The 25775-nt window shown below is 36.0% G+C and overlaps 3 protein-coding genes and 1 pseudogene across 15 annotated transcripts; 1 reads left to right on the top strand and 3 right to left on the bottom strand.

Annotated features, from left to right (window-relative positions):
* Nucleotides 1-348: 348 nt before the first annotated feature.
* On the bottom strand, nucleotides 349-7835 carry LOC131005652 (zinc finger CCCH domain-containing protein 41). Of its 3 annotated transcripts, none has more exons than XM_057932673.1 (5): nucleotides 7514-7835; nucleotides 4583-5486; nucleotides 2557-3726; nucleotides 1947-2258; nucleotides 349-1317 (listed from the first exon to the last, which is right to left on the bottom strand). In XM_057932673.1, exons 2-5 carry the CDS (start codon nucleotides 5366-5368, stop codon nucleotides 688-690), a joined length of 2898 nt encoding a protein of 965 aa, XP_057788656.1. In that variant the 5' UTR covers nucleotides 5369-5486; nucleotides 7514-7835; the 3' UTR covers nucleotides 349-687. The 3 variants fall into 3 exon arrangements, with proteins under 3 accessions (XP_057788656.1, XP_057788657.1, XP_057788658.1); XM_057932674.1 differs by having other exon boundaries at nucleotides 4583-5503; nucleotides 7514-7791; XM_057932675.1 differs by having other exon boundaries at nucleotides 4583-5422; nucleotides 7514-7791.
* A 1711-nt stretch (nucleotides 7836-9546) lies between these two features.
* Nucleotides 9547-21017, bottom strand: LOC131005649 (uncharacterized). 10 transcript variants are annotated; one of them, XM_057932662.1, is made up of 16 exons: nucleotides 20779-21017; nucleotides 20301-20468; nucleotides 19823-20053; nucleotides 19101-19415; nucleotides 17491-17598; nucleotides 17040-17229; nucleotides 15873-16135; nucleotides 14709-14838; nucleotides 14361-14428; nucleotides 13185-13421; nucleotides 13030-13106; nucleotides 12490-12581; nucleotides 11341-11423; nucleotides 10861-10932; nucleotides 10247-10372; nucleotides 9547-9816 (listed from the first exon to the last, which is right to left on the bottom strand). In XM_057932662.1, exons 2-16 carry the CDS (start codon nucleotides 20439-20441, stop codon nucleotides 9784-9786), a joined length of 2166 nt encoding a protein of 721 aa, XP_057788645.1. In that variant the 5' UTR covers nucleotides 20442-20468; nucleotides 20779-21017; the 3' UTR covers nucleotides 9547-9783. The 10 variants fall into 10 exon arrangements, with proteins under 10 accessions (XP_057788645.1, XP_057788647.1, XP_057788648.1 ...); XM_057932664.1 differs by having other exon boundaries at nucleotides 14361-14425; nucleotides 20301-20465; nucleotides 20775-20972; XM_057932665.1 differs by having other exon boundaries at nucleotides 14361-14425; nucleotides 20779-20968.
* Nucleotides 21018-21465: 448 nt separating this feature from the next.
* LOC131005647 (uncharacterized) lies at nucleotides 21466-24596 on the top strand. Of its 2 annotated transcripts, none has more exons than XM_057932655.1 (11): nucleotides 21466-21711; nucleotides 22345-22418; nucleotides 22509-22567; nucleotides 22657-22717; nucleotides 22821-22857; nucleotides 23198-23281; nucleotides 23368-23405; nucleotides 23491-23551; nucleotides 23684-23775; nucleotides 23859-24092; nucleotides 24292-24596. In XM_057932655.1, exons 2-11 carry the CDS (start codon nucleotides 22371-22373, stop codon nucleotides 24439-24441), a joined length of 864 nt encoding a protein of 287 aa, XP_057788638.1. In that variant the 5' UTR covers nucleotides 21466-21711; nucleotides 22345-22370; the 3' UTR covers nucleotides 24442-24596. The 2 variants fall into 2 exon arrangements, with proteins under 2 accessions (XP_057788638.1, XP_057788637.1); XM_057932654.1 differs by having other exon boundaries at nucleotides 24282-24596.
* Nucleotides 24597-24706: 110 nt separating this feature from the next.
* Nucleotides 24707-25401, bottom strand: LOC131012491 (CBL-interacting serine/threonine-protein kinase 12-like; annotated as a pseudogene).
* Between the last annotated feature and the right edge of the window lie 374 nt (nucleotides 25402-25775).

Raw genomic sequence — 25775 nt, 5'->3', positions numbered from 1 at the left:
AGATCTAATACAATGGTGGAATTCTATTTAACATATGAAATTTGAAGGAATACTATTACTATAAGCAACTTTAACATGACTTTTGACACATTAAAAAAAAATGAGTAGACCTATTTTTTGCTTTCTATAAGAGCGATAAGTTACCACTTGTTACAAGATTAAGAATGCGAGACTTCACCCCCTATTATAAGAACTGCAAAATGCGAAACAATAAAGCCAAGATCTCAAAATGACCACCAAAATAAGAGGTTCATAATTTTAATAAAAAACCATTAAATACAAAACAAACCATACTTTTTAAAGTAACAGTCCTATGAGCAAGAGCAACTCTCTTTAAGAACATCTGAATTAACGTGTAAAACAAGCATCTTATATTATAGCACAAAAGAGGGCCAAAGAGAAGGCCAGCTGTTCTAATTGTAATGATTTTTGTGTTTTGTTCTTTTAAAATGTAAACCTTGTTTCTAAAAAATCTATAAGAAAGAACACAACGCATTACAATTCGCACTTACTGAGGACTGCCAGATGAAAATTAGACATTTCTCCACGAAAAAAAAAACCCCAAAAATGAGAAAAAAAGACTGAAGCTAGATTTTAGCTGCAGGTTCAGTTAAACCATATGAATTATAATAATTTGACATCATGTTTACCTCACTGTACAACTAGAAGCGGCATCAGGTATAAGAGCTAAAGCTGCTTTTCGCCCGAAGATAAGGTCGATGTGGATTTTGAATCTTTCTCCTGTTCAGCAGAATCTTCATCAGCTTCTACTTTGTGGTTCCCAGGTTCGTCTGATCCTGAGACAGAAATTTTCTGATTATCCACCGATGCATCATCTCCACTAGGTTGAGCGTTATCATCCGACGAAGCACTTGAAGCAGCTGGGAGAACCCCAGAGCTGTCGACTTCTTTGCCATTGTTAACAGACGCACTTGAAGCAGCTGGGAGATTCCCTGAGCTGTCGACTTCTTTGCCAGTGTTAACAGATGCACTTGAATTAGCTGGGAGATTCCCAGAGCCGTCGACTTCTTTGCCAGTGTTAACAGACGCACTTGAAGCAGCTGGGAGATTCCCAGAGCTGTCGACTTCTTTGCCAGTGTTAACAGACGTAAGCCACAAAAACTGCAACTTGTGACCTTGCCATGATTTACCATGTGAGAAGGCCCTCTCAGCAGATCGCCGGGTTGTAAAGGAAACACGAGCTGAAACATCAGAAGATGATACTGAAGCATCATTAGTCTCTTGAAGCTCCGACCCTTCCAGTACCACCGAAGCAAGATCACCATACGATGAGAAGTGCTCCTCCAGAGCAGCGACCTAACAAGCATACTTATCATTTAGACAAAAAAACAGGAAAACGAAGTAATTCTCATGATGAATTGAATGCCGGCCAGACACTCATCTGGAAGGCAGATATTCACGCAAATAACTTGAAAGAAAATAATGAGTTTCCACGACTCAAATATAAGGGATTTAAGCTGGAGTTAAAAATCCAGAATTAAAATAGGAGCATGCGTCAGTCAATAGCCATTTGATGGGTATGTCTCACCAGAAAAGAAGGGAAATACAGAATCCCTTCAAGCAGAAAAGTATGTCTGGTAAACACTAAGGGTGCGTTTTATTTTGGTTGTAAATTTTCATTGGAAAATGATGGATAAGGAAAGATGAAAAAATATAATCTTTTCCTTCTTTTTTATCATATGCTCACTAGAGATGAAAAAAAACTCACAATCCTTTCCCCCCTTAAAATGTTGGAAAATATTTTCACACCACTACGCAAAGATAATATTATTCAACATTAGAGAAAAAATGAGTGAAAAGGAGCTGCCCGATAAAATACTCCACCCTGCCCGGAGAAAATTTTCTATCATAATAAACATGTGAAAATATATTTATCCTCTCTTTTTCCATTAAAGTAAACGGACCCTAAGAGAAGTATGACTTACATTTGCAAGGTCAGGTGGTAACGGCGGAACAACTTTGAAAACTGTGGGCCGATTATCCAGCTTGAATCTGTTTGCTACAAATGGTGTCCCTAAAGGTGCTTGCGGACGAAAAGGTTTCAAAAGCTCATGAGTATGCATGGTTGAAGTTGATGTTTGTGTCACAGAATGCTGTGCAGATCGGGTGTTCTCAATAGTCATGCTATCTCTTGGTGATGACTTGGAAGTTTCAGCTTTTGCCTGATTAGGTGGTGTTTCACCTTTAACCCTTTTTGTGGTTGAATCTGATGCTGGCATATCCTTGCTGCCAACAGCCTGGAAAAAGAATAAAAAAGTTAAGGGTGGAAACCATAGACTCGATCAGAGGAGAAAGAAGATAACTGATGCTTTGCATTTATGTTGATCACTTTAGACAACAGTGACTCCTTTCTCATAAACAATACAGAGCTGCTCGCTACAATCCCAGAAGAGGGAGTGGCAAGCTACCCTCCAAACATAGGAAATATGCCAACTTCATAAATGAAACATCAAGGTTTTTGAATAAATGAGAGATAATATGCTAAAACACTTAAATGAAACAACTCTGCCAGTCACATTTCAAATGAAGAATTACTTGTTTTTGGAGTTTGTCTAACTGGCGCTTGAACTCATTTCGTTTCTGATCCAGCATCTCCCGCTTCTTACGAAGTTCTTCCTTTAAAATCTCTAAACTCTCCAATTTCTTTTGCTGTAGAGGAGGGGCTTTGGAACCATTTGTAATCGCTGACTTGGGATGGTCAGTAACTGGCTGTTGACCAACAGAAGCATGATGAGAATTACCATCTTTTCCAGTTGTAGGATGAGGATTTTCTTTTCCTTTGTCAAGAGCAAATTGATTAGAAACGGGAGGAAGTGAAATTCCACGAGGGGTAATTGGCGCAACGGAATTGCCACTTATCGCATCATCAGGAATATTATTACGATTTGCCCACCAAAGCTTGATAAACCGATTGCCCATTACAGCATCAGGTGCCTTTAGTGCTTCTTCTGCTTCTTCCCTTGTAGAAAATTGAACAAAAGCACGGTCTGTTTGCATGGGAATATAAATGTTAATAACCTCACCAAATTTCTGAAAATGTGAGAGAAGACTTTCCCTCTTATTGTCTTTCAGGGGAATGTTACTGACAAATAAAGTACGGAGTCCCCTTTGAGCTGGTGTTCGAATATCGCGAACAAAATCACTCTGTTTATTGGGAAATGATTCCTTAAGGAGTGAACCATCTCCATCAACATTCATCCCTTTCCCTTGATTGGGAACATTGGAACAATCTGTGTTTAGCATTTTCTCAGTCTTGTTTTCCTGTTCTGAGCCACGTTTTGAATTACTTATTCTTCCCCACACAGATGAACTTTGAGATCCACCAGTACTGGCATTTCTGAGAGGACGATCATCGTTATAACCTTCAACTGATTCAACATTATGCCGGTTGGGAAGGTTCATGTCCACAAAGGACTCAGTTTCATCAACATTTGCTTGATTAAGTGCTATTAATGCTGCCGATGTCTCAGGGTTATCATTTGCCCATAAAGGTTGATCTGGATCATACACATCAGATGTTGATGCCCCTGCCATGGAACCTCCAGCAACACCACTATTCAGGCCAAAACCATCTACAATCATTCCAGGCTTGCTATTTTTTGCATGAAAAACTTTGTGGTTAACAGTCAAAGCTCCTTGTGCAGAAGATGCTCCAAGAAGTTGCGAGCCAGGAAGTGAAACAGGGAGATTGAATTGTGAAAGGCTCTGAAATTATGATAAATAAATAATCAAGGCCTTATACGTGCACGAAAAATAATCATCAGAGCACAAAAGTATCAATAAACTGCTGGCAATACAAACCATGGCACTCCACTGTATATACACATACATATATGACAAGTTATTGTTGATGCATAATTGATTGCAAATTGCAATACAGAAGTTTTGAAACATTTGTTTACCAGAAAGAACACAATAATATTGTAGGAAGAGGCTTGCTATTTCATCAGCTAAGCTGAGTACACATCATATTTATGAACCTAAAAGTATATTGAGACGTTTCTAGACATATGAAGACTTCTCAAATCTGTGAAACTGAAAGTTCCTTGTGAATTCTATACCAGGGGGTATTCATGTTGAGATCCTACCACTAATAACGATACAATCAACAACATAATTTCTCAATCATAACATCTATCCTTAAGACTTTGAAGAGAACCGCTTTATGCGCGTGTGATTGTATTCTCTTTTGAGCAAAACCACTTTTGCTATATTAGAACTACCTCTGGATGGGTGGACATGGCACCAATCTCGTCTAGAAGGAAATAAATAAAGAGTCCATGCTGGAAATATGAAGCACAAGGAAAATTGCACGTTCTACAGCTACTCGTATCATCAGCACACATAATTCTAAACACACGCCTTCCATCACAGACACACCTGAATAAGAATGCATTCTTCCTAAAAGGATAATATCTTCTTCGCATTTTGTGCAGCCAGCCAATTTTTCAGAAGCTAGATAAGTGAAATGTCTAAACAAACCACTCACTAACGACTAAGAGAATTCCATAACACCTAATGAATATAACTTGAGAACTTATCAGCTAGAAAGTTTGCACACCTGAACATCTTCAACAACAATACGATTAACACCATGTTCCATCGGACACATGTCTCCTCTTAAGCAAAAACCACGCTCCTCAAAGTCTCTACACCGTTGCCGTGGAAGCCCAACATTTACTGGTGGATTGATAGCTGGTCTTAGCGGTCCTTGCAAACCAAGGGGATGAAGTGAGTCAAGTCCACCGTTGGGTAAGCCTGGAACCAGCCCAAATGCATTCCAAGATGTACCATGTGCACTAGAAACATTTGACAAGCCCCTCCCAGCAAACATAGCAGACGGAACAGGTCCAGGTTGAACTATCTGAGATGCAACATCAACCAATCCAAACCTTGAATCATGAATGCCCCAAGGAACAGGTTCCCTTCCCCTACCCCTGACAAAGCCTACTTCACCTGGTAGAATTTGGTTGCCTCTGATCCTTTGGTTCAAATCTGAAGGAGCTTTGGAAAAGGAGCCCTGGTTGAAACGCCTCTTGTCAAACCTTGCGGGAAAGTCTCTATCTGAAGCCATATTGTAATTTCTCCAGGGTTCACCTGATTGAGGGTCACCATCCCTGTAAGAGTAACCATTTTCAAAAGGCCGATTCCTTTTTCTGTATGGTCTTGTCAAACGGTTATCAACAGAATCCCCCTCCTGAGATTGAGAACGAGCCTCTCGCCTACGATGCTTGTGGTTACGATCATCGTCTTCATCTTCGCCTTCACTGATTTCTTTCTCCTCAGTATCACTGGCCACATCAGAAGATGAAAACCCCGGTTTTTCTGGAGAAACCTTCAGCTCCATGGAATGCTTGTAATGAACGAGATATATTAGGTTTTGCGTGTTACTCCAACAATCCTTATTGCATATCCAATAAACAGAGTATATTAATTGGCATAATAAGTCCACAATGGCTCCAAGACTGAAAAAAGGCAAAAGCTGTATAAGGTGAAAGCCAACAAAGTAGGCAAAACATTGTTAGGGAAATTGGCATAAAACCATTACAAACCAAATTAACTAAATCAGTCTGTCTGAATGTATTTTTCCAGTAAATTCAGTTCATGACATGAATGGTAACATATACATTGCCATAATCCAGTAAACTATTTCCCCCTTAACAAGTCATATCAGACAAATGAAAGTGCAAGAACCAGAGCTCCAAATGTCAAACTCCTATGGATGTGCACAAACACACAAGATTCTCAGATATAAGAAGTAGCCATCAATGAAATAGGTTTCATGAATCAGCGTAGTTAAATTGAAGTGAAGGGCTTTTAGAATGATAAGGAAATAGAGGGAAGGATTTAAAGCATAAATAAGAGGAAACATCCAATCAGCATATGGTTGACATTCTCAACCAGAACAGCATTAACATAAATTTGAGCAAGTTAAAGCAGATGACGAAGGCCCGAAGTAGACTTCATTCAAGCATGCATCTTCCTCTTCAGATGTAATAAATGGGTGGGAAGCTCATATATAACAAGCTGATTCACCTGAATACTTTCTGCTTTCTCAAAGTATTTCAAACTTGACACAAAAAGAACTTCAAAGACTGAAATTATATACTTAGAAGAAGATGTGATAGAGATAGTCATGCAGACGCGAACTTCATTTTCAATTCCTTGAATTTCACTATCTTTCTAAATTAGATATTTTCCTTCCAAAAAGATGCACTTCTTGCAGTAACTCCATTCCATCATTTTAATATCACCCTAATAACAGTAAAATATGATTTTTGTTATCATGATTGATTACCCGCCAAACTTTTAATACATTCATAAATCTTAAAAGCAATCTAATTAGCCTAACACGACTTATGGCCCCTACTAACTAGTTTCAGGAGAAACAGACAACTAAAATCTGATAATATTTACTCTACATCTTAGAAAAACTGAAAAACCCTGCTGATCATAATAGAGATGCTCGTACTCATGTGAAGAAGTTACAGATCATCCACTATAATTATAATAACAATCTTTCAGACGAATATCTTCAAAAAGTGACATAAAATCATCTGAAGTAGAGAAATGAACTTTTGAATCGATTCAGAATATCTAAGTATAGTAGTATACTAATGTAAGATTGAGAAAATATAAACTGGTATTTTGGGCACTCATGTAGCTTCTGGAGTAGGATAGGTATTAATAAGTCACTAAGTGTCCGAGTGTAGCAGGCAAGGGGTTTGATGGAGATACTAACACATGTCACAAGAAGTTGCAAACAGCTTTCAAACATTGTTCTTTTCCAGGCAGTCCATAAGCGGATGACCAAATTATTTCAGAATATCAACATCTTCCTCAAATCCAACACATTTAAGTCATTGTCTTATTAGCTGACTAAACAAGAACAAGTAAGCTGACATGTGATGCACATCACCTACCAACAAACTAAATTCGCTCAGTGACATTGGGCATTTGAATGTTCATCTACAAGCTTAATTCTTTAGATACAGACACACCCTAAACCCTCAACATCGTGTTACGGGACGTGAGTTGGGAATTCAAAAATAAAACCTTGCGTCGCGCTAGCAAATATTTTGGGGAAATGCCCATTTGTATCAGGTCTACGCTAATTATATATAATAACAGAAACATTGAAGAGACATGAAGATTAAATAACTAACAACCCCATCGAATAATAAGTTTTTCCAGTCAAGCCCTAAATTCAAATTCGATGGTGGCCAGAACGAAGAACAGTATTCAAACTGAAGGCCATTACTAAATATTCCACATTTTCATACCCTACATACCATAATCACGACTAGCACAAAATTGGAGCAAAGGGAACGAAACCAGAAACATCATCAAAAAAATAACCGCAAAGCAACCACGCGAATAAAAGGCTATAATCCGCAGCATGCTCAGAACTCGTACGACAAACCAATAACTCAAACACGAAACCTAATGTGAAAACTGAACAAAACTAATGGAGAAGGCAGCTGAAACTAACCTGACAAAATGGGGTTCGCCTTCGCCTAGGGTTTTGATTCCTTATTTATTCAATTCGCAAAGACGCATCGCCTACGCATACAATTCCATCGGTTTGGCGATTCAATTAATAGCTGCCCCAAAAATCCCCCTCCAAATTTCCGCCTCTTTTAATCAAACACCTGGTGTGCGCCTATCTGTGTGTGGAGCTGTGGTCTGTTCGATGTATAATATTTGCCCAGTTTTCTCTCTCTAAAAAAAATGGAGGAGAGATGAATAAAAAGCTGAAATGGGGGGTTTTACAAACAAGGGATTGGATTAGGAAAATGTAAAAATTAAATTGAGCCCCATATTTTAATGAAATTTGAGAATTTCACTCGCTGTTGTTTTATTTGTGCAGTATAACACTGAGAGGGAAGTCTTTGCACTTTGGTGCTTTGACTTGTGTGATATTGTAGATTGACCCACACATATTTCGTATATTATTGGACATACAAATAGAATAATAATCTGTGTGATTTATCATTTATGGTTGGAATTTGCTCAAAATTGAATATTCTAATAATTTATATTATTATGTGTGTCAAAACACTTGAATAATTCAAAGTTCAACTATCATAAGTATTTATTATTTATACATTATTTTGTTACTTTAAATTTGGTTATATACAGGTAAATTTAGGACCTGATACAATATACTCAAATTATTCAACTAAGCCTCTTTCCAGTTGTTCCTTTTATTATAGTAATTTTTTTATAAATATAAAGTCTTTCTATTGTCACTTTATGTTGAAAAAATCATAATGTGTTTCAAAGTGAGGTATCAATATATTGATTGATGATTGATTATAAAATTGGCAGATATAGTTTCTTTCCTATAGCAATTTTTTTTTATTTTTTAATTTTGTCATGATCAATTAACATGATATATCAGTTTGAACATAAGTCATTTACAACAATAATATATGCACAAACAAAAATGCAACATACTCGCCTCAACAAAAAAAAAAAATGCAACATACTCATCGCTTCAAAAAAAAAAACTCATAATATAAAAGCTCAAAATTAAACAATGTTCAACATGGGCCACGTGCAGCCCGCAGTACTTACAGCCCAATGACTTAAATGTCTGAATTTACACTTGTGGTTTATTTTAGTTAATTGCCAAATAAATAACAAACGTTGATAAATTTTATAATGCGGGCATCAAAATATCATTAACCTTGATTCATGAAAAAATATTCAATATAGAATTTGAGTTAAAGATTGCGAGATGATTTTTAATTCTATGTAAAAAAAAAAAATGAAGTTTTGATCGTGTCAAATTTAATTTTTTTATTATCTCTCATTTATTCTAATGTTGAATATCATACTATTTTTTTTATTTATTGGTGAAAAAAGTAAGTAAATGCTATTTTTTTCATTTCAATTTTTTACATGGTTGTTTGATTATAATTATTTTAAATTTAAATATTTTTAAATTATAGTACTCCCTTTTAATGTTATTTTAAATTTTGTAATAATTTTAATATGAATTTGTAAATAAAAAATTAGTTATATATCTTAAAATTATAATTATAGATATTTATTTAATTATGTGTACGAATTATTTATTTATTAACTTATAAAAACATATTTGTTATATTTTATTTTTTATATTATCATATTTTTCCTAATTTTTAATTAGTTTTTCCCTATTTAAATATGAACTTTAAATAATAGGAGTAATATAGTTTTCACTTTCAAGAGCTCAAAATTATTAAAATGAATGACAACTATTAATTTGATTATATTGATGGTTTCGTGTTATTTTTTCAAAATGAGACTTAAATTGTTTGCTTAACAATTTACAAATTTGACTATTATTAATATGTATTTAATTATTACTATTATACAATACTCATTAAATATAATATTATACTTATTAAGTTGACAATACTGTTATTATACACTGTTTTAAACAAAATAAATATTTAAATTAACACTTTTTATTACCAATTAATCTACTGTAAGTCTGTAACTCATAACTAATGACATTTTTAGATTTTTACACAATTTAAAATTTTAAAAATAAATAAATAAATATATCATGATCTGTGTATTACACGGAAAGACGTATTAGTAATTATTTAAAACCAAGTACACATATCGTAGAATCTTGAACATAAACTGAATATAGTTTCAACTGAAAAATATACGAAAAACTATCGAATTCAAAGATTGAGCTCGATTTCCATCACATTGCACCTAGCTAGCAACAAGCAAGAACGTGTTTCCCCACTCTGTTTACCCTCAATCTTCTTCTTCAGATGCCACATGGAACCACTGCATCAAATGTTACTCGAATTAGAACGTGTAGACAGTATTCATGCGAGCTTTCAAGGCAAACCACTTTAGGATGCATTTTCTTCGGTTGCAAATTTATCACAAGAAAATGGATGAAAAACAGTCCCCACCTTTTTTTTTTATATAATCTCACTCTATGATGAAAATACATGGAAAAATATTATCACATCCAATATGCCCATAATAATACTATATATTATCATGAATTGGAGTGAAAGGAATGAAAAAAGGGTTGCCGGGAAAAATTTTCTGTTGTGGAAAAATTATCCACCCTACAGTACATGTTAAAAGAATGAAAAAACGGTGAAAATATATGTTTTTCATCAAGGAGAAGGCACCCTAATTTTTTTGCAATGATACCTACTTTTCTTCTAAAGCATTACATGATTATCAAGATATGGTTACCAACCTGTATGAGTTTCTCTGCCTGCTTCAGAAAAAATTTATCCGACTCATCTGCCTGTTCCTTTTCTGATGCCCAATTTAGTATAGCATCTTCTTGCAAAATCTCTATGTCGTATAGATAATGCAAAATCTAAAGATAGACCCAAATTACACAGCAATACGAAAGCGATGAATTAGTACAGGATTCTTAGATGAAGACATTGGGCACTAAAACATTAATTTATTATTGAAAGACAAATATCTTGCAGTTAGTCTGTTGAGCGCGAAGTTTATGTAATCCTCATTTCTACTTTTGTCTATTAGTCGTATATCTTTTAGTAAAAATGCGCACATTTGATAGTGCACTTGTAAAAATGCCTTATTCCATAAAAACATGTAGAAAATGCCCAAATTAAGTTAAGGGACAAAAAGCCAATGGATTTGACAAAATTTGAAGCCTTTTTTTTGTCCCTTCACTTAAAATTGGGCATTTTAAATTTCCACCCTATTATTTAAATCGTAATGTGTTAGTAGAAGAGCAAGATGTTAAAGCTATAGAATGAAATAAGAAGAGGTTAGGTATTCAAATCTCAGAACTGAAACTATAATTTGTATAAAAATCCAACAGAAGCGAGTTACCTGGACAAATAGTGGTGAAAATTCTTTTGTAGACTCTAAACACATTTCTTCAAATTTCAATATCACCTCAATCTGCAATGAATTCGAGAAATCGAAAGATATTTGATTAAGGCACTATGTAGAGAAATACTAAATTAAAATTGAAAAATACAATTATGAATTATCTACTTCAATGGGGAACTTGATGATTCTGCTCTAAGTATTTAAGAACAAAGACATTTGCATCATTACGAATTACACATCAGCTCATCAAGAGAGAGAAGCATTTCCAGGATATCGTAGTGAGACGACAAATTATGCAAATATCGCTGCACATGATGATGATAGCAGACGATAAATATGGTGTAACTGTTACTGATTTAAGGCTGCCAGATATGGTTATAGAGTCCCCACATAAAATCATGTGGCCAAAAAAAGGCAAAAGCGGACTGATAAAGTAGCTAATAACAATAAGTAAAAAGAAGATTTTAATGTACCAACCTCTTCATCTAAGCTTGGCAAGTAATACTTCAAAAGATTTTTCCATTTTGCAATCACACCAGTAGCAATTTTTATAAGCTCATCTGCAAGAAAGCACAGTTGAGTTTTCCATTATTCCATACACCATAAAATAAAAGAAGAGAAAACCTCTAGGAAGCTAACAGGTCCAGCATAATGGGTTTTTACAAGCCAAGGAGTTATTAAGGAATGTAAATGATCTATACAAATTTTGAGCAACTACAGTTCACTAGTCGTTATAAAGCAAGGATCCTAACGTAGATTATGCTTGCCAACTTCTAGCACTCAACCTCCTTCTGGATACTGAGGTGACAGACAATATCAGAACCTGAAAGATGATTGTGTTAACCATGGTTGGAGCAAGGTGTATCTCTTCTATTTTTCCTTTTCTTTTGAGTTATGGGGGTGATGCAACAGCATATTATTTTAATTGTGGTGAAGAAGCAGCAGACTAGATTTGATAACCTAGGGATTTTGGTATATTCTTCAGTTCATCTTTTAAACATACAAGTGTTTTTCATAAAAAATGTGACTTGAATGACAGACATAGCAAAACTACGTCTACGTGTGTTGAAAGCAGAAACTTTCATAATCACACAGATCGAATATATGTGAATACATGCTTACTAAACAAGAATATGCGCATGTTTACTATCACCATCCATTGGTCCCACAATAGCCTTTGGCATTATTCACTTTTGTATCACATCCCGAAGGAACATAAACTAAATAGTTAGTTCAGCACATATACTTTCAGTCACATAATTTAGTTGAAAAGTATAATCAATGATTTGATGAATCAATAAATAGAAGAAACAATCCAGCTCATACAAGTATAGTTTCTCAAAGACAACAAGTATTGATGGTCAGAAATTATTAGAGGGAAGACTAAGCCTGTGCAAGAAATACACGCATCCATGCTAGCACATCCAGACTGTAAAAGAGGTCTATCCAACTTGTGAAATTATGAATACCTATCCATATCACACATGTTAATAAGGTGTCGATACAAACTTGTGAAATAAACTTCATGCGCATATCACATCAGCATTTTGGTTTGATTAATATTTACCATCAAAACAAGGGTTTCACAGATTATATAATTCCTTTCACTAAAAATGAGGAATTTACTTGGAGAATCATGTGGAGTGTCCACTGCCGACTTCATCATTGCATAGAATAAAGCACCAGCACAATCAGCAGCAGCCAGATTGTATGACAACCTGAGGCACCAAAAGATACAACAATTTTGTTATATGTGCTACAGAGAATGGTTCAATTAGATAAGTTCTACCTTGTATATCTATTGTCGCAAGATAGGAATTAAAATTTAGAACCTACATAATGAATTTAGACTTTACAGAGAATGAATTCATCCAGCACACATGAAGATAATTTTAAAGTGCTTCGGTGGGAAGAGAGGAATATTGCGGATAGAGTTGCACCAAGTAACAATAATTATTACTTATCCGTATTCCGTAACAACATTCAATTAGTGGATATGCGGATTACACATTTACTATGCCATCAGTCCAGTATTATTTTTCAGATCCATGCAGTTATCCTTATTCTTTATTAAAAAATGGTAATTTTACCAGTATGAAGCTAAAACAGTGAAAGTTCCCCAACAACATGATTATGAAGAAAAAGGAAGGGATGGCTGCATCATACCTCAGCGAGTTAACTTCTAATATTAGATGTTCTTCTTCGATATTTTCATTTTTAGTCCTTAGAAAAGTTGCTTCAACCTGCAATGTAAAAACAGAAACAACATTAGGATTTCAAACAACAATTCAAGTACACTAAGCATCATTGTCAGCTTTTACCTCCTCTTCGAAATGGGCATAATCATCTCTAACATCATCAGACTCATTATCAGAATCGAGTCCCAGCTCTCCTGAAGGTGGAAGAATGTTGCCTTCTGCATTTGATATCTCCAGTTCATCAGTTGCAGAATTGATTATTTCAACAAGTCGATCGGCAGGAATTGGTGCCACTGAATGCCTCCATTCTTCTTCAAGGCCTTTCTCACCAACTGACCAAATAAAACCAACCCCACCAACCTGGTCATGTAGTATTGGTTAGAATTTTTCACATTACACGGCATGGTCTTTCCCAGAAAACAAATACATTTTACATCCCTCTAAGCGAGTTAACATAATGCATATAATTGATAACATTTGATGAATATCATTCTATGACATATGCAAACACTCAATTCTTAATACTTTAACAACAATATCTGCCAGGAAATTTAAGTGACAAGCATAATATAATTTGATTTAAGAAGTTCTTGGATGCATATAATTGATAACATTTGATGAAGATCATTCTATGACATATGCAAACACTCAATTCTTAATACTTTAACAACAATATCTGCCAGGAAATTTAAGTGACAAGCATAATATAATTTGATTTAAGAAGTTCTTGGATGCATACTTAGTATGTTGGCAGTTCGTAATGCCCCTACATATTACTGGCTAGCAAAAGCATAATCATCTGGATTTTGTTTACTTCCTGTATCACGTATTAACTGGTTAACAATGGTTCTCTCAGAAAAGCTAGAAAAAGTGGTGCTAAAAAATAATTTAGAAAACCACATAAATTCTAAAACTTTCAAAAACAATCAAAAGTCATGTACATCATAGAATGACAACAGAGTTACCTCTGAGTTCATGGGAAAGGGTATGCTGGTAATTGACTGGCCAAGTGAATCTTCAATGTGATAATATTTTTGTTGTTTATTATTCATCCAGTGCAAGGATATGCTAAATTTAACACTATTTCTGATTGGTTTTCTAAGAATCTTCCTCTTTTACTTTACATGTTTCACATGCGGTTCTTTAGTTCTGTATGTTTAGATGATTTACCAAAAACTTGGAAAAAGAAAGTGAGGACAGAGGAAAGGAAGGAATTAAAGCCATTAGCTTGCCACTTTTTAACTGCTTAAACACTATAAAGTAGAAAGAAGAAAATTAACTAAAAAAGCAAATATATACCTGAATTTGTGAATCAGATACCTCAGTAATCAACTCCTCCTCCAACACTTCAGGAGTATTAAGTACTGCTGCATATAGAAAGTATTTAATGTGAAACTAGATGCAGTAGCCTTCCGATATGATGCTCTGTGTGCATGAATCCCTTTCTTATTAGTTATATTACAACTAAAATTTGCAAAAAAAAATGCACACCAATTCACGATTTAAAAGTGGTTAAATTACATTAATTCCGATAAGAGGAATGATTGATAATCATACATTAAGTAAGAACCGAGTAAATTAGCTTCTAAAATCTATTGGTTTTATAACTCATAATGATGAAAATGTTGAAAAGGTTCCAGAAGTTACATGCAATTTCTATGTTCCCACTGCTATTATCAGCATATTCCAGCTCTTCATCGCTGTCTTGTTTGACAGGCTGTTGGAGTAGAGAAACCTTCGAGTAAGCAGGCACAACAAAATTTTGCCCAATTACAACCTACACAGCATAAGTGTGTAAGATGATCGAACTAGTCTCAAGCACAGAATATTACATCTTAAGATAAAATCAATCATATTATTCATGCTATGTGTTTGTGTAAGCACAATATCAGCCATACTCATCTCTCGTAGTTCTCTCACAAATTTGTAGTAAGTTTGACAGGGAACGTATGGATGCGTATGTGGGCATAAACTGAAATGCCCCCAAGCACATTACATGGTTCTGCATATCAAAACATACAAAAGCGCCACAGAAACAATGGCTAATGCAGATAATGCAATGCATGCATCTTTTCCCTCTTCAGAAGTGGATTATTAGTGTTTTTTCACCTTTTACAGGAAATCAGAATGAGTTCTTAATGGGTTATGTATATAAGCAACATAGAGGGTGTTTGGCTAAGCTTATTTTGAAGAGCTTATAAGATATAGTTTCTTAAGAGCTTATGAGTTGTCAAAGTGTTTGGATAATTGAGCTTATAAAGCTAGAGATAGGATTTTTAGTTAGAGAAAAAAAATCTTTGTTAGAGAGAGAAAATCCAAGAGAGTGATATATGATGAAAATAAAAAATCATAGTTGAGTTATTTTTGTAGTGTTGCTTATACAATAATGAGACAATAAGTTAGGGTAGAAGAACTTTTTTGGGGGGAGCTTATAAGCTCTTAGAACTTATTTTTACAGCTTATAAGCTCTTATGAGCTTATTTTGTCAAACACTTTGAAATAACTTATAAGCTCTTATGTTTTAAAGAGCTTATAAGCTCACCAAACACCCTCATAGTTATGCCTTAACATGTCATTTTGAGTTTCTTGATGAAAGCTTTTAGATTCTGATCCCATGCAATTGGGATCCCTTTGAAAGGAGAAATCTCAACAGGAAGAAACTAAGGACTTATCACTAGATGTCCTCGTGAAACAAAAGTTTTGTGCATGAAACTTGTCCACCAATAAGCACAGCTTAAACTAAAGCCATAAGTTAATGCAGCAAGCAATTAATGGAGGCTCCAGAAAGGTCAGGCATTTCAAAAAATGTACCTTGAAAGATAATACGACACCAGCTTCAAGAACCGCTCCAGACTTCATGGTCACCCCATCACACACAATTGCATGCTTTAATCTACATCCATCCTCAATGTTCACCTTATTCCAAATGTAACATCCATCAATTGAAACATTTGATCCAATTTTACAGCCTTCACCAATGACAGAATTGGAAACTTCTGAGTGCTGTCCAATAGTGGTGCCACTTCCAATAACAGTAAAAGGGCCCATTTTAGCAGAACGAGAGAGCCCTATGTCTGTAATATTAATGAACATCGTTTGTAAGAGTTTGTCAACCGGTCTATACTACAAAGTGATAGTCATAAGATAAGGTAAACATTCAAATAATTGCTCTAGACCAAAACACTATTATTTCAAACCCAGCAATGTGTTTTGTATAAATATGAAGGCAAGAGAAGCTACAACTATCAGGAAAAAAAAAAAAGAGAGAGAGAAAAAAAAGCTTATTGTTTAGCTAGAAAAAGAGCGTGAAGCTTTTCACATATTGCAGAATTATGTGCGTGTGTGTGATCAAATTCATGGTGTTGGAAGTCTTCTATACATTATTTCATGATTTTGTCAATGACTTCATCATGTATGCATGATCATGGAAACAAAAATCTTATTATTTTATTCCCATTCATCCTTAGCAACAGAAAAGTGCGAGGTTATCCAAATTGGTTCCATCAAACTATGCACACCAGTGAGGCATTATCTAAATGATACAAAATTCTGCAAGTCTCAGATTCTTACATCATTGAGAATCATTCAACAGATAAAATGCTACAATAAAATAAATAAATTATGGCTCAGTTGAAATTTGATCAAACAGCAAATAAACTTGCCAATCTGCTAATGTAGTACTATTTTCAAGGAAAAGAACCACATTGTCCCCCACTCAATCACTACATCTTAAGAATCTGAAATTGCAGGTTAAAGAATAAGTAGAAATCAATTTACCAAGCACAATTGGAAAATTCATAGGTTCAATTCTCACGGGATGCACGCCAATGGGACCGACTAGGGTATTGAGTATTTACTTAGACTTAGAACAAAATTCATTGCAATGGATTGGTTGTAATTCAGGAGAAAGTCAAACTTTCTAACAATGACCCAACGCAGCTACAGACAATAAGAAGTGAATTTCAAGATATCTTTTACCTGAAGCCCGATAAGTTCCCTGTCTTCCAAGCTTTGTCAGATTATTCCGATGAAACTGAATGTCGGGAACAAAAGGATAAGTCCACCTCAGTATTATATCTTTACTAATAGTGTCGTAGCTCCTATAGTTCTCCACCCTTGCTGCATAACTTGAATGAATTTCATGGGTGAAAATTTTGTAACCCATAAGCTGAGCAAAAAGAAAAAGAACATTAGAACAAATATGAAGACATGTTATGGAGTAAAGGCCTTCTACTCTTAAAACTGACCATGATGGAATTCAGAATAATTTGACATTTGACCTTAGGAAATATTAAACATGGAAGATTAAAGGTTGCACACCATCAGGATGTTGCATTACTTCATACTGGAGTTTTGAGTGTCAGATAACATATTAAGTGAGGACTTCCCCACGGGAACAAAAGTTTGCTCTTCATGTATTAACACTTACATCATCAACAAGTAACCCCTTGACAAAATGACGGCGTAAATGCTGATAGTCAAAATTGTCTGTGAAAAGACTCAGAACTTCTGGGGAGCATATGTCAATATAGCAATCCTACAAAGGAAATTGACAACAGTTAGACTCGCATATCTACATAGTTCTTCTTGAAAATCACTGAATAGTAAAGAGTTTTACAGGAAACACAACTAAGCCAAGATTAAGTCCCAAAGTTCTAGTGACCAAAAACCTTTCATACATTTTTTAATATATATATGTAATGCATGTCACACAATTCTTTCATTTAATTTGATATTTTGATATATTCCAATTATGGACATTAATTATATGTATTTTATTTTAATTATTTACATTCAACTTTTAATTGCTTAAATTTGCATTCATTTAACCTTGTTACAAAATTAGCTTGTTATTTTAAAAAAATTAAATGAATGATGCTTGATCGTTATAATTTATGTGGTACCTAAAATAGCTAATGATGGGTAATCCAAAAGGTAAGTTTACGATATAACTGTGAGATATGCGATGGCATTTATTCAAAACTGAAACAGTTGAAATGGAGATCTATGGACCAACTTATGGCTGAAAAGAGCAATTCTCCACCTGTTTCACTTTATATTCTTTTAGAACTCTCACCAATCACACTTAGAGGCACGGATACTGTACTAAGAAGAGAGTCAAAATGAACTGACTAGTAAACAAGGAATTCCAATGATATTGTGCTTAAGAGTGTCCATATAACCTAAAATTGCAGGTGATGCCAACAATGACAAAAGTCAAGTGAAACTCAGAAAAACAATTAGCATAACAATGTCTCTTCAATTGACAAACTTTCCAGGTGATCACGTCAGAATGTGCTCCAAATTAATTCTTACAAGCATCATTAATTACCCCTCACTTTCTATATAGAGCTATGTCTTCTTATGGTAGTACATATCAAGAAAATTAGATCTAATCGGTAGAACACCTTTGATTACCAAAGGCTGCAACGATAAGATTACCGGGGGCTGCAACGATAAGAAGACTAGTACTCCCTCTGTCCCAATAGTAATGTCCCACTTTCCTTAATGGGACGTCCCAATACAAATGTCCCATTCCCTTTTTGGCAATATATTCTCTCTCTATACCTAATATTTAAATAATTTCCACCAACCCTCTTTATCTAATTTTACACATTTCTAAATCCGTGCCTAAAAGCTATGGGACACTACTATTGGGAAGGAGGGAGTAGTACTTAGGGGATAAAGACAGCTTCATAGTTCCTCTAGTTCCACAAGTGGTATTCAGGGGTTAAAATCCATATTTTTCTATTTTCATGTTGAAATTATTTCAGTCCTTTGATATGATAATTAAGCATTTGCGTACCATTTGAGAACAGCTCTCAATCAACATTAAACCAGCATGGAGTAGGTGTGTACGGGAAATCACGGATAGGTGTAAATATCTCAGAGATGGAGCTTATAGTTCCTCAACTAGTCATTTATTCTAATATATAGGATAAACGACATCATTCATTCCTTTTCTTTTAGCTATTTTCAGTTTATGCAGTTCATAAGGTCTAATGCGGAAACAAAAGATTGTTAAAGAAAGATAGGAACCTGCTTATCATTGTGAAGAGACATAGAAGAACGATCAAGTAACATTGTCTTGTCCAGAGTGATAGTCCCTTTTGATGTATCAGCCTTATCCTCATAATACAAGAGCTCCTTCGTTTCAGGGTCAATTGCCATAAACAGCTCCTCTGTTCCAAGACGAGATTGATGTGTTATTGGAGATGGCTTTGACTGTTTGATTACCATAGTCATTACTGCATTGCTATCCTTTTTCCTTCTATCTTTGTGTTCTTTAAGAACCTGGGTTAGTGGCATATTGCTCACAGTATCCCCAGTAACAAGAATGAAATCTCCGCGTATCTTCAAAGAGAACCAAACATAATTAACTAGATTATTTTAAACTTAAAGACAGAAATATTACAAAAATTTGAAGCAGCATTATCCCATTTATTTAAATAAAGCTGATACACAGAGATAAGTGCCTCTATACACCTAGCAAGAGTGAGCCATCTAAAACTAAACTAAATTTGTTACATGGGAGATTTAGACACTTTTTTTTTGGAAGCAAGTGGGATTTAGACTTCATGAAGATATTTCAAATAACTCCATTTAGACAGATTCCAAATCCATGAAAATCATCAAAGAGAAGTTGCAAAAATTTGAAATTTCGTCATAAAATGAAAATACGTTTTTATTTGTTTACAAGCTATTAAATAGAGCCAAAGATGAAGCAATCACTAAAGTTAAATATACTAAGGATGACATACCACATGCCTTTCATATATCAGCCTTAGAGCATCTCCAGCACTCATGGCATTGTAAGACTCTATTGTTGCAACAGAAAAGTTTGGCTGATTGAGCCAGTTGGAATTTTCCAAATAGTCAATCACTTGCTTGGAATGAGCGCAACAAAACACAAAAACCTCCTCAACTCCAGCAGCCTCGAGCCACGCCAATGTATATTCGATCATAGGTGCATTGACCAGTGGTAGCAATACCTTAGAAGATACAAAACATATTAAGAACACAGTGTTTTTTTGGGTTGAATAAACTGAAATTTAAAGACCAGGCAATGGTGGACTCGAACATGAGACCTTTGGCCAAAGCATTAACCACTTTACCACTAGGCCAACACACGCACACGTCCAAAGTGTGTGCAGTGGTCACACAACACAAGCACACAACTCCAGCAAAAAACAAAAATCATGAGAAAATCAGGGCTTCTTGCAATAAATAATAGATTACCTTAGGGCGTTCGAGGGTGATAGGGCGGAAGAGTGTAGCAAAGCTATCGGCCAAGAGAATGGCCTGCAGGGGGACGCGTGATAGTTCCTCCTCCGCATCTTCGCCTACCGTTCCTCCTCTGCTCCCTTTCTTCGCCACCATTGCGCTTTAACGACCAAACTTATGCTGCTGTGTATATAACATCTATGAGAGGAATCAAGCAAGAAAACCTTTTTCTTTTTAAAGGGAAATCACGCAAGAAATCGAAACAGTTGCTTTTGCACTAATCTATATACATCTATATATATAAAAGCTGAGCACATTTAGCCATTTTTTCCGCCAATAAGCTATCTCTTTATATCTTTTATATCTACTTAAATCTACATATCCACATCCAGCAATACCCAACAGTTTGGCTCCAAGAAATGAATCCATATAAATATCAGTTCAGCCCCAGAAGTTATCATCATTCCCAAAAATCAAGGGGGTTTATACCTACGTCCAAGGAGGAGGCCGGGCGACGGGGAAGGCTGGGCGAGTCGGCGAGGACGGAGATGAAGGGGTTGGGCAAGCCGGCGAGGGCGGCGGCACGGAGGCCGGAGACGAGAGAGTGACAGAGACAGAAAGCGGGACACGAGAATGAGAAGAGAGAGAACAATTTGATTTAACAATTATTTATGGAAATTTTGGAATTTGACAAAAATATAATAAAATAAAAAAAGTATTTATCTCTCTACACATTTTTATTTTTCTCAATATTTTTTCGAACTATATACACGTTATTATTTATTAACACTGCATCTTTCTCCACTAATAACCAAAATGACATTCAGTGTACCATAAGTATCAGTTTATTTTGATGAAAAATGAAAGTATACATATATTTTCATTATTTTCATATTTAAAATTTTTTATATCGAATAAGTATATGATAAAAAGGGGGAAAATTAATATTTTCTCATGTTTATCATTTTTCAATAAAAAATTTACAATCAAAATAAATACTTACAATTTAAAATGTTAAATTATTTAAATATTATTCATCACAATAATAATAACAACAACAAAAAAAAAATAATAAAACATAAACTTTTTCTTATCTCAAATTTTTTTAAAAAACTCTTTTATCTTTTTAAGAGCCATCATTTTATTAAAATTTAAAATAAGTTCAATACAACTAAGCCCATTAGCTCAATTGGTTAGAAGAGAATAAATGAATAAAGGCCCAACCACGACACCGCCGCCATCACCTTTCTGAATTAATCGACACCGCCCTAACTCCGCTGCCTCACCTCACCCCCTTGCGCCGGCTGCCGCCGATCAACCACGACACCGCTGCCATCACTTTCTCTCAAAACCTAAATCCCCCGCCCCAGCCCTTCTAGCCACTGTCGCCGGTAAACCTCAACGCCGCCGCCGATCGTTGCTAGAGGTAAGGAATTTTGATTTTGTCTATCTCTGTCTTTCCCTCACTATCTCTCGCGTACTTCCAGCTTTGCGCTGCCGCCACTGTGCCTGGTGATTATGCATTGATTCATTATTCTTGTGACTGGTTGTGAGTGACTTTTGTTTATACGTGCCACTGTTTTTTGTTACCATGTAAGGACATTTATGTGCTTGTTGATTTCCTTGAGATATCCTTTGAGCACCTGTCTGATATACTGAGCTATTTGTTCTGTCCTCGTCATTTGCATGCAATTTTTTGTGTTTTTTGTTTTGATAGCTTGGGTTGGTAGTCGACATTTTTATGTGATATGGACATCTTGAATTTGTGTGCATTATATGGTTGCCTTTCTGTAAGCGTGAGACAATGTTAATGAATGTCATCTCTTTTCCATTATCACAATTCGAGGTCAGTCCCCCCACTACGAAAACACACTAATCCAACATCATCAACCCCCCGTTCTCTTGCTCGTGTTACTGATTGTGCGATCACTTTCTCAGGCCATTGCAGACTTGCAGTTTGGTTTGTGTATGTATGGTATTGGTGTTGGTGTGGTGCAGTATTAGGCATTCTTCATGTATGCATATTTGATTGAGTTTTTATTTACTTAATATTATTCAGGATAGTCGACCAAAGTTGTAAGCATCATGGATCCTGATCCGTTGGCTGGTTCCACCGGCAATGCGCCAAGGAAGGTATGAACATCAATGTAATCCTATTGTCTCCATTTGTTGAAATTAGTGATCATATGTTAAATAAACCTCGATTTGATTGGCATTTCTTAGGTGAAATTTAAACCAAAAGCTCCTCCCAAGAGAGTTAAAAAAGAAGTCCTCCCTAAAGCGTAATCATCTTAATCTACATTCTCTTGAATATTTTGATTAGTATGGCTCAATTTTAACCTCTTTAGGTGATTTCTATTCTTTGGTTCAGTGAGAAAGAAGAAGATGACATTGATGAGGCGAAGGCAGAGCATCTTCTACGCCGCTTTCATGTATTCCCAACTTTCACTATTTATTTATGGTGAACTCTGTGGATGGTAGCCTACTTTGGGGCAACCCTTGTTTACTTATCCAGAATGATGTATTTTGTTGTAGGAAACATCTTCAGGGAGGCCTAAGACTGAAAAGAAAGGTAGTAATCTCTTTAGATCTCATTATCTGGTTATATATATATGCTCTTTATATTGTTTAACGTGCCTGTATTGAAACATTGATTGTGATATGTTCTCTGGTTTCACTTAAATCTTTTTGCAGTTCCTATCACCGTTTTGATGGATCTTTGATTGTCTCATATTTGACAAATTCGGAAGTTGTTTGAAATAAATTTTGCTTTTATTGTAAAGGAAACATAAAGTTGGTAGATCGTTGATTATCTCGTGTTTTCAGAGACGAGTGATCAGTAATGAAACTTGTGCTCATGAGCAGCTTATGCCTGAGTATTGCTCATATTCGAATTGTCTTCTTCATTCCAGTTACGCTTGCTCAAGTTGCATTTGGTATTGGAGGATCATCTGGAAACATTAAGTCATATCGTCCTGCCAATGACGCATCTTCCGGTTGCAAGTCTTTTCAAAACTTGTATCTTTTTGAACTATGACAAATGTGGGCTGCGGCTATTTAACAATAGTGTTTCGCATGGCAGGGTTTGCCAAAGTGGCGAAAGAATACAAGGAACCATGGGTAAGCAATATGTGAACAAACCTCTTGTTCAATGTCGATTATGTCCTCTACAGATGTTCTTGAGCTTCTTTGATCCATTCCGCAGGATTACTATACGTATTATCCAGTAACGCTTCCTGTGAGAAGGCCTTATGCAGGAAATCCAGGTATGGAAATGTACTTTCTGATATGAAAGAGACAGTTGATTCAGTCTCATGTACAGACAATATGTATATATCGTTGTTGTACCTATATATTACAGTTTTGAGCCACTTGAAAAGTTTCTTCTGTCCTTGTAGAACTTCTCGATATGGAAGAATTCGGCGAAGATCAAGAGAGACCGGAATCTGAAGAACTTGCAACAAATGCAGCTCAAGAACTTGGTCTCTTGGTTGGTATTCTTGCATGATGAATCTGAAAAGCGCATACCTCATACTTGAAATTCGATTGAGATCTCAATGATATTATTGGCAGGATGAAGGTCAGGAGAATAACATGTTCTTCCTTCAGTTGCCAAGGATGTTGCCCACGATTGCACATTCATCTGATTCAAAAGTCCCGGAACCCAAGAGCACAAACCCCTTAAAGGGTCGAGACAAATCTCAAAACCCCTGTAAATTGGATTCACTACAAGAAGGTTTGATTGGGAAAATGTTGGTATATAAGAGTGGTGCTGTAAAGTTGAAGATCGGAGATGCAATATACGACGTAAGTATACAACACAGCTATGGTTTTGCAAAGCCTATGGTGTTGAGCTCTATTTGCAAAGCTATTGGCTTTGAGAATGACCAATAATGAAAAGAGAATTTGCATGAGAACCTTATTTTTATTAGTATTCATTCTATAACTAACTGTTAAAACACCTGAAAATATTTGAGAATGTGTGTGCAAGATTAGCTGTTTGCAGGTATCTGCAGGACTGAAGTGTATGTTTGCTCAAGATGTTGTTGCCATCAATGCGGAGAGGAAACATTGTTGCAACTTTGGGGAACTGACCAAGCGGGCAGTCGCATCCCCCGACATAGACAGCATGCTAGAAATTATGGCTGAGTTATGATCATTCTTTTGTTCTTCAACTTAAGAAAATTTTGCTTGCAGGAATATATATAAGGAATCTCAGGCATAAAATGAGCAGAGGTTAGTTGAATTCTGTGTCATCTGTTAAATTTATTTCTAAGAAAAAACAAATGCACTTGTATATTTTTGTTGTCATCTAGTGCTGGATAATCTCTCACACATAAGGTTCAGAACATGTGAGATAAGTAATGTTTATCTATATATAAATCTTTATCTTTATATATATAAAAGGGTAAAGGTGTAGATTAGTCCCTAAAGTAGACCCCCCTAGAGCGTTTAGCCCCCCACACTCGACTTTGGTGCAAATACCTCCCCTATAGTACATAAAAAATATGCAACTTAACCCACGAAGAAAACGGACGTCTAACACCGTTTCCTTGAATTTTTTTTATTTTTTTCTTTTATTTTGTAGTGGGTCCCACCACCACCTCCATTCCTCCTCCGACCACCACCACCACCACCTCCATTCCTCCTCCGACCACCACCACCTCCGGGGCCACATAGGCCGGCGTGCCGCAGAAAGTGTGGAACAGCCTGTCCTGCTTAATATGCTCAGGAATTGCGCTCAATCCGAAGTCGGAGACCTTGAGGTTGTCGTCCTCATCGAGGAGGATGTTCTCCGGCTTCAAATCGCGGTGGTAGACGCCGCGGGCAATTGCACTATGTTTGGGTGGCGGACGCGCCGCAGGATCGAGATCTCGCGCTTGATATGCGCCATTAGACCGACTTTCAAGATCTTCTCCTTGTCGGTGACCTTTATCGCCATGCCCTCACCTGTCTTCACGTTCCTCGCGTGGTACACCTTCGCGAAGGTCCCGTGGCCGATGACCTTTCCGACGTCGTACCGGTCTAATAGCAGCCCCTGCAGCTCCTTCTGCTTCGGCGATTTCAGAGATTTGCTTGCGGCTGTGCCGTTGTTGCCGGCGGCGACGGCGGTCATTGATTTGCAGTGAATTGCAGTATGCGAGATAATTTACAGTTGCTGATTTTGATCGAGAACCCTAAATTCGCAACTGATTTTTTGCAGGCGGAGGAATGGAGGTGGTGGTGGTGGTCGGAGGAGGAATGGAGGTGGTGGTGGGACCCACTACAAAATAAAAGAAAAAAATAAAAAAAATTCAAGGAAACGGTGTTAGACGTCCGTTTTCTTCGTGGGTTAAGTTGCATATTTTTTATGTACTATAGGGGAGGTATTTGCACCAAAGTCGAGTGTGGGGGGCTAAACGCTCTAGGGGGGTCTACTTTAGGGACTAATCTACACATTTACCCTATATAAAAAGCAAAGTAAATGTAATTTTATTCAATTGCAAAGAT

The sequence above is a fragment of the Salvia miltiorrhiza genome, chromosome 1 (assembly GCF_028751815.1).
Source record: "Salvia miltiorrhiza cultivar Shanhuang (shh) chromosome 1, IMPLAD_Smil_shh, whole genome shotgun sequence".
NCBI lineage: Eukaryota > Viridiplantae > Streptophyta > Magnoliopsida > Lamiales > Lamiaceae > Salvia > Salvia miltiorrhiza.
The sequence above is the reverse complement of the archived record's forward strand: the minus strand, read 5'-3'. Positions and strand labels throughout refer to the sequence as shown.

Bases quoted from the DNA above. Each gene is read 5' to 3' on its own strand.
- LOC131005652 (XM_057932673.1), bottom strand. From the start codon at position 5,368: ATGGAGCTGAAGGTTTCTCCAGAAAAACCGGGGTTTTCATCTTCTGAT. The intron at 3,727-4,582 runs GTGTGCAAACTT...TCATAATTTCAG, and splicing joins TTGTTGTTGAAGATGTTCAG to AGCCTTTCACAATTCAATCT. The intron at 2,259-2,556 runs GTAATTCTTCAT...TTCTTTTTCCAG, and splicing joins TAGACAAACTCCAAAAACAA to GCTGTTGGCAGCAAGGATAT.
- LOC131005649 (XM_057932662.1), bottom strand. From the start codon at position 20,441: ATGGTGGCGAAGAAAGGGAGCAGAGGAGGAACGGTAGGCGAAGATGCG. The intron at 16,136-17,039 runs GTAAAAGATATC...TTAATATTACAG, and splicing joins GGGAACTTATCGGGCTTCAG to ACATAGGGCTCTCTCGTTCT. The intron at 13,422-14,360 runs GTATATATTTGC...CTACATGACCAG, and splicing joins TATCTGATTCACAAATTCAG to GTTGGTGGGGTTGGTTTTAT.
- LOC131005647 (XM_057932654.1), top strand. From the start codon at position 22,371: ATGGATCCTGATCCGTTGGCTGGTTCCACCGGCAATGCGCCAAGGAAG. The intron at 22,419-22,508 runs GTATGAACATCA...GGCATTTCTTAG, and splicing joins CCGGCAATGCGCCAAGGAAG to GTGAAATTTAAACCAAAAGC. The intron at 23,282-23,367 runs GTTGCAAGTCTT...TTCGCATGGCAG, and splicing joins TGCCAATGACGCATCTTCCG to GGTTTGCCAAAGTGGCGAAA.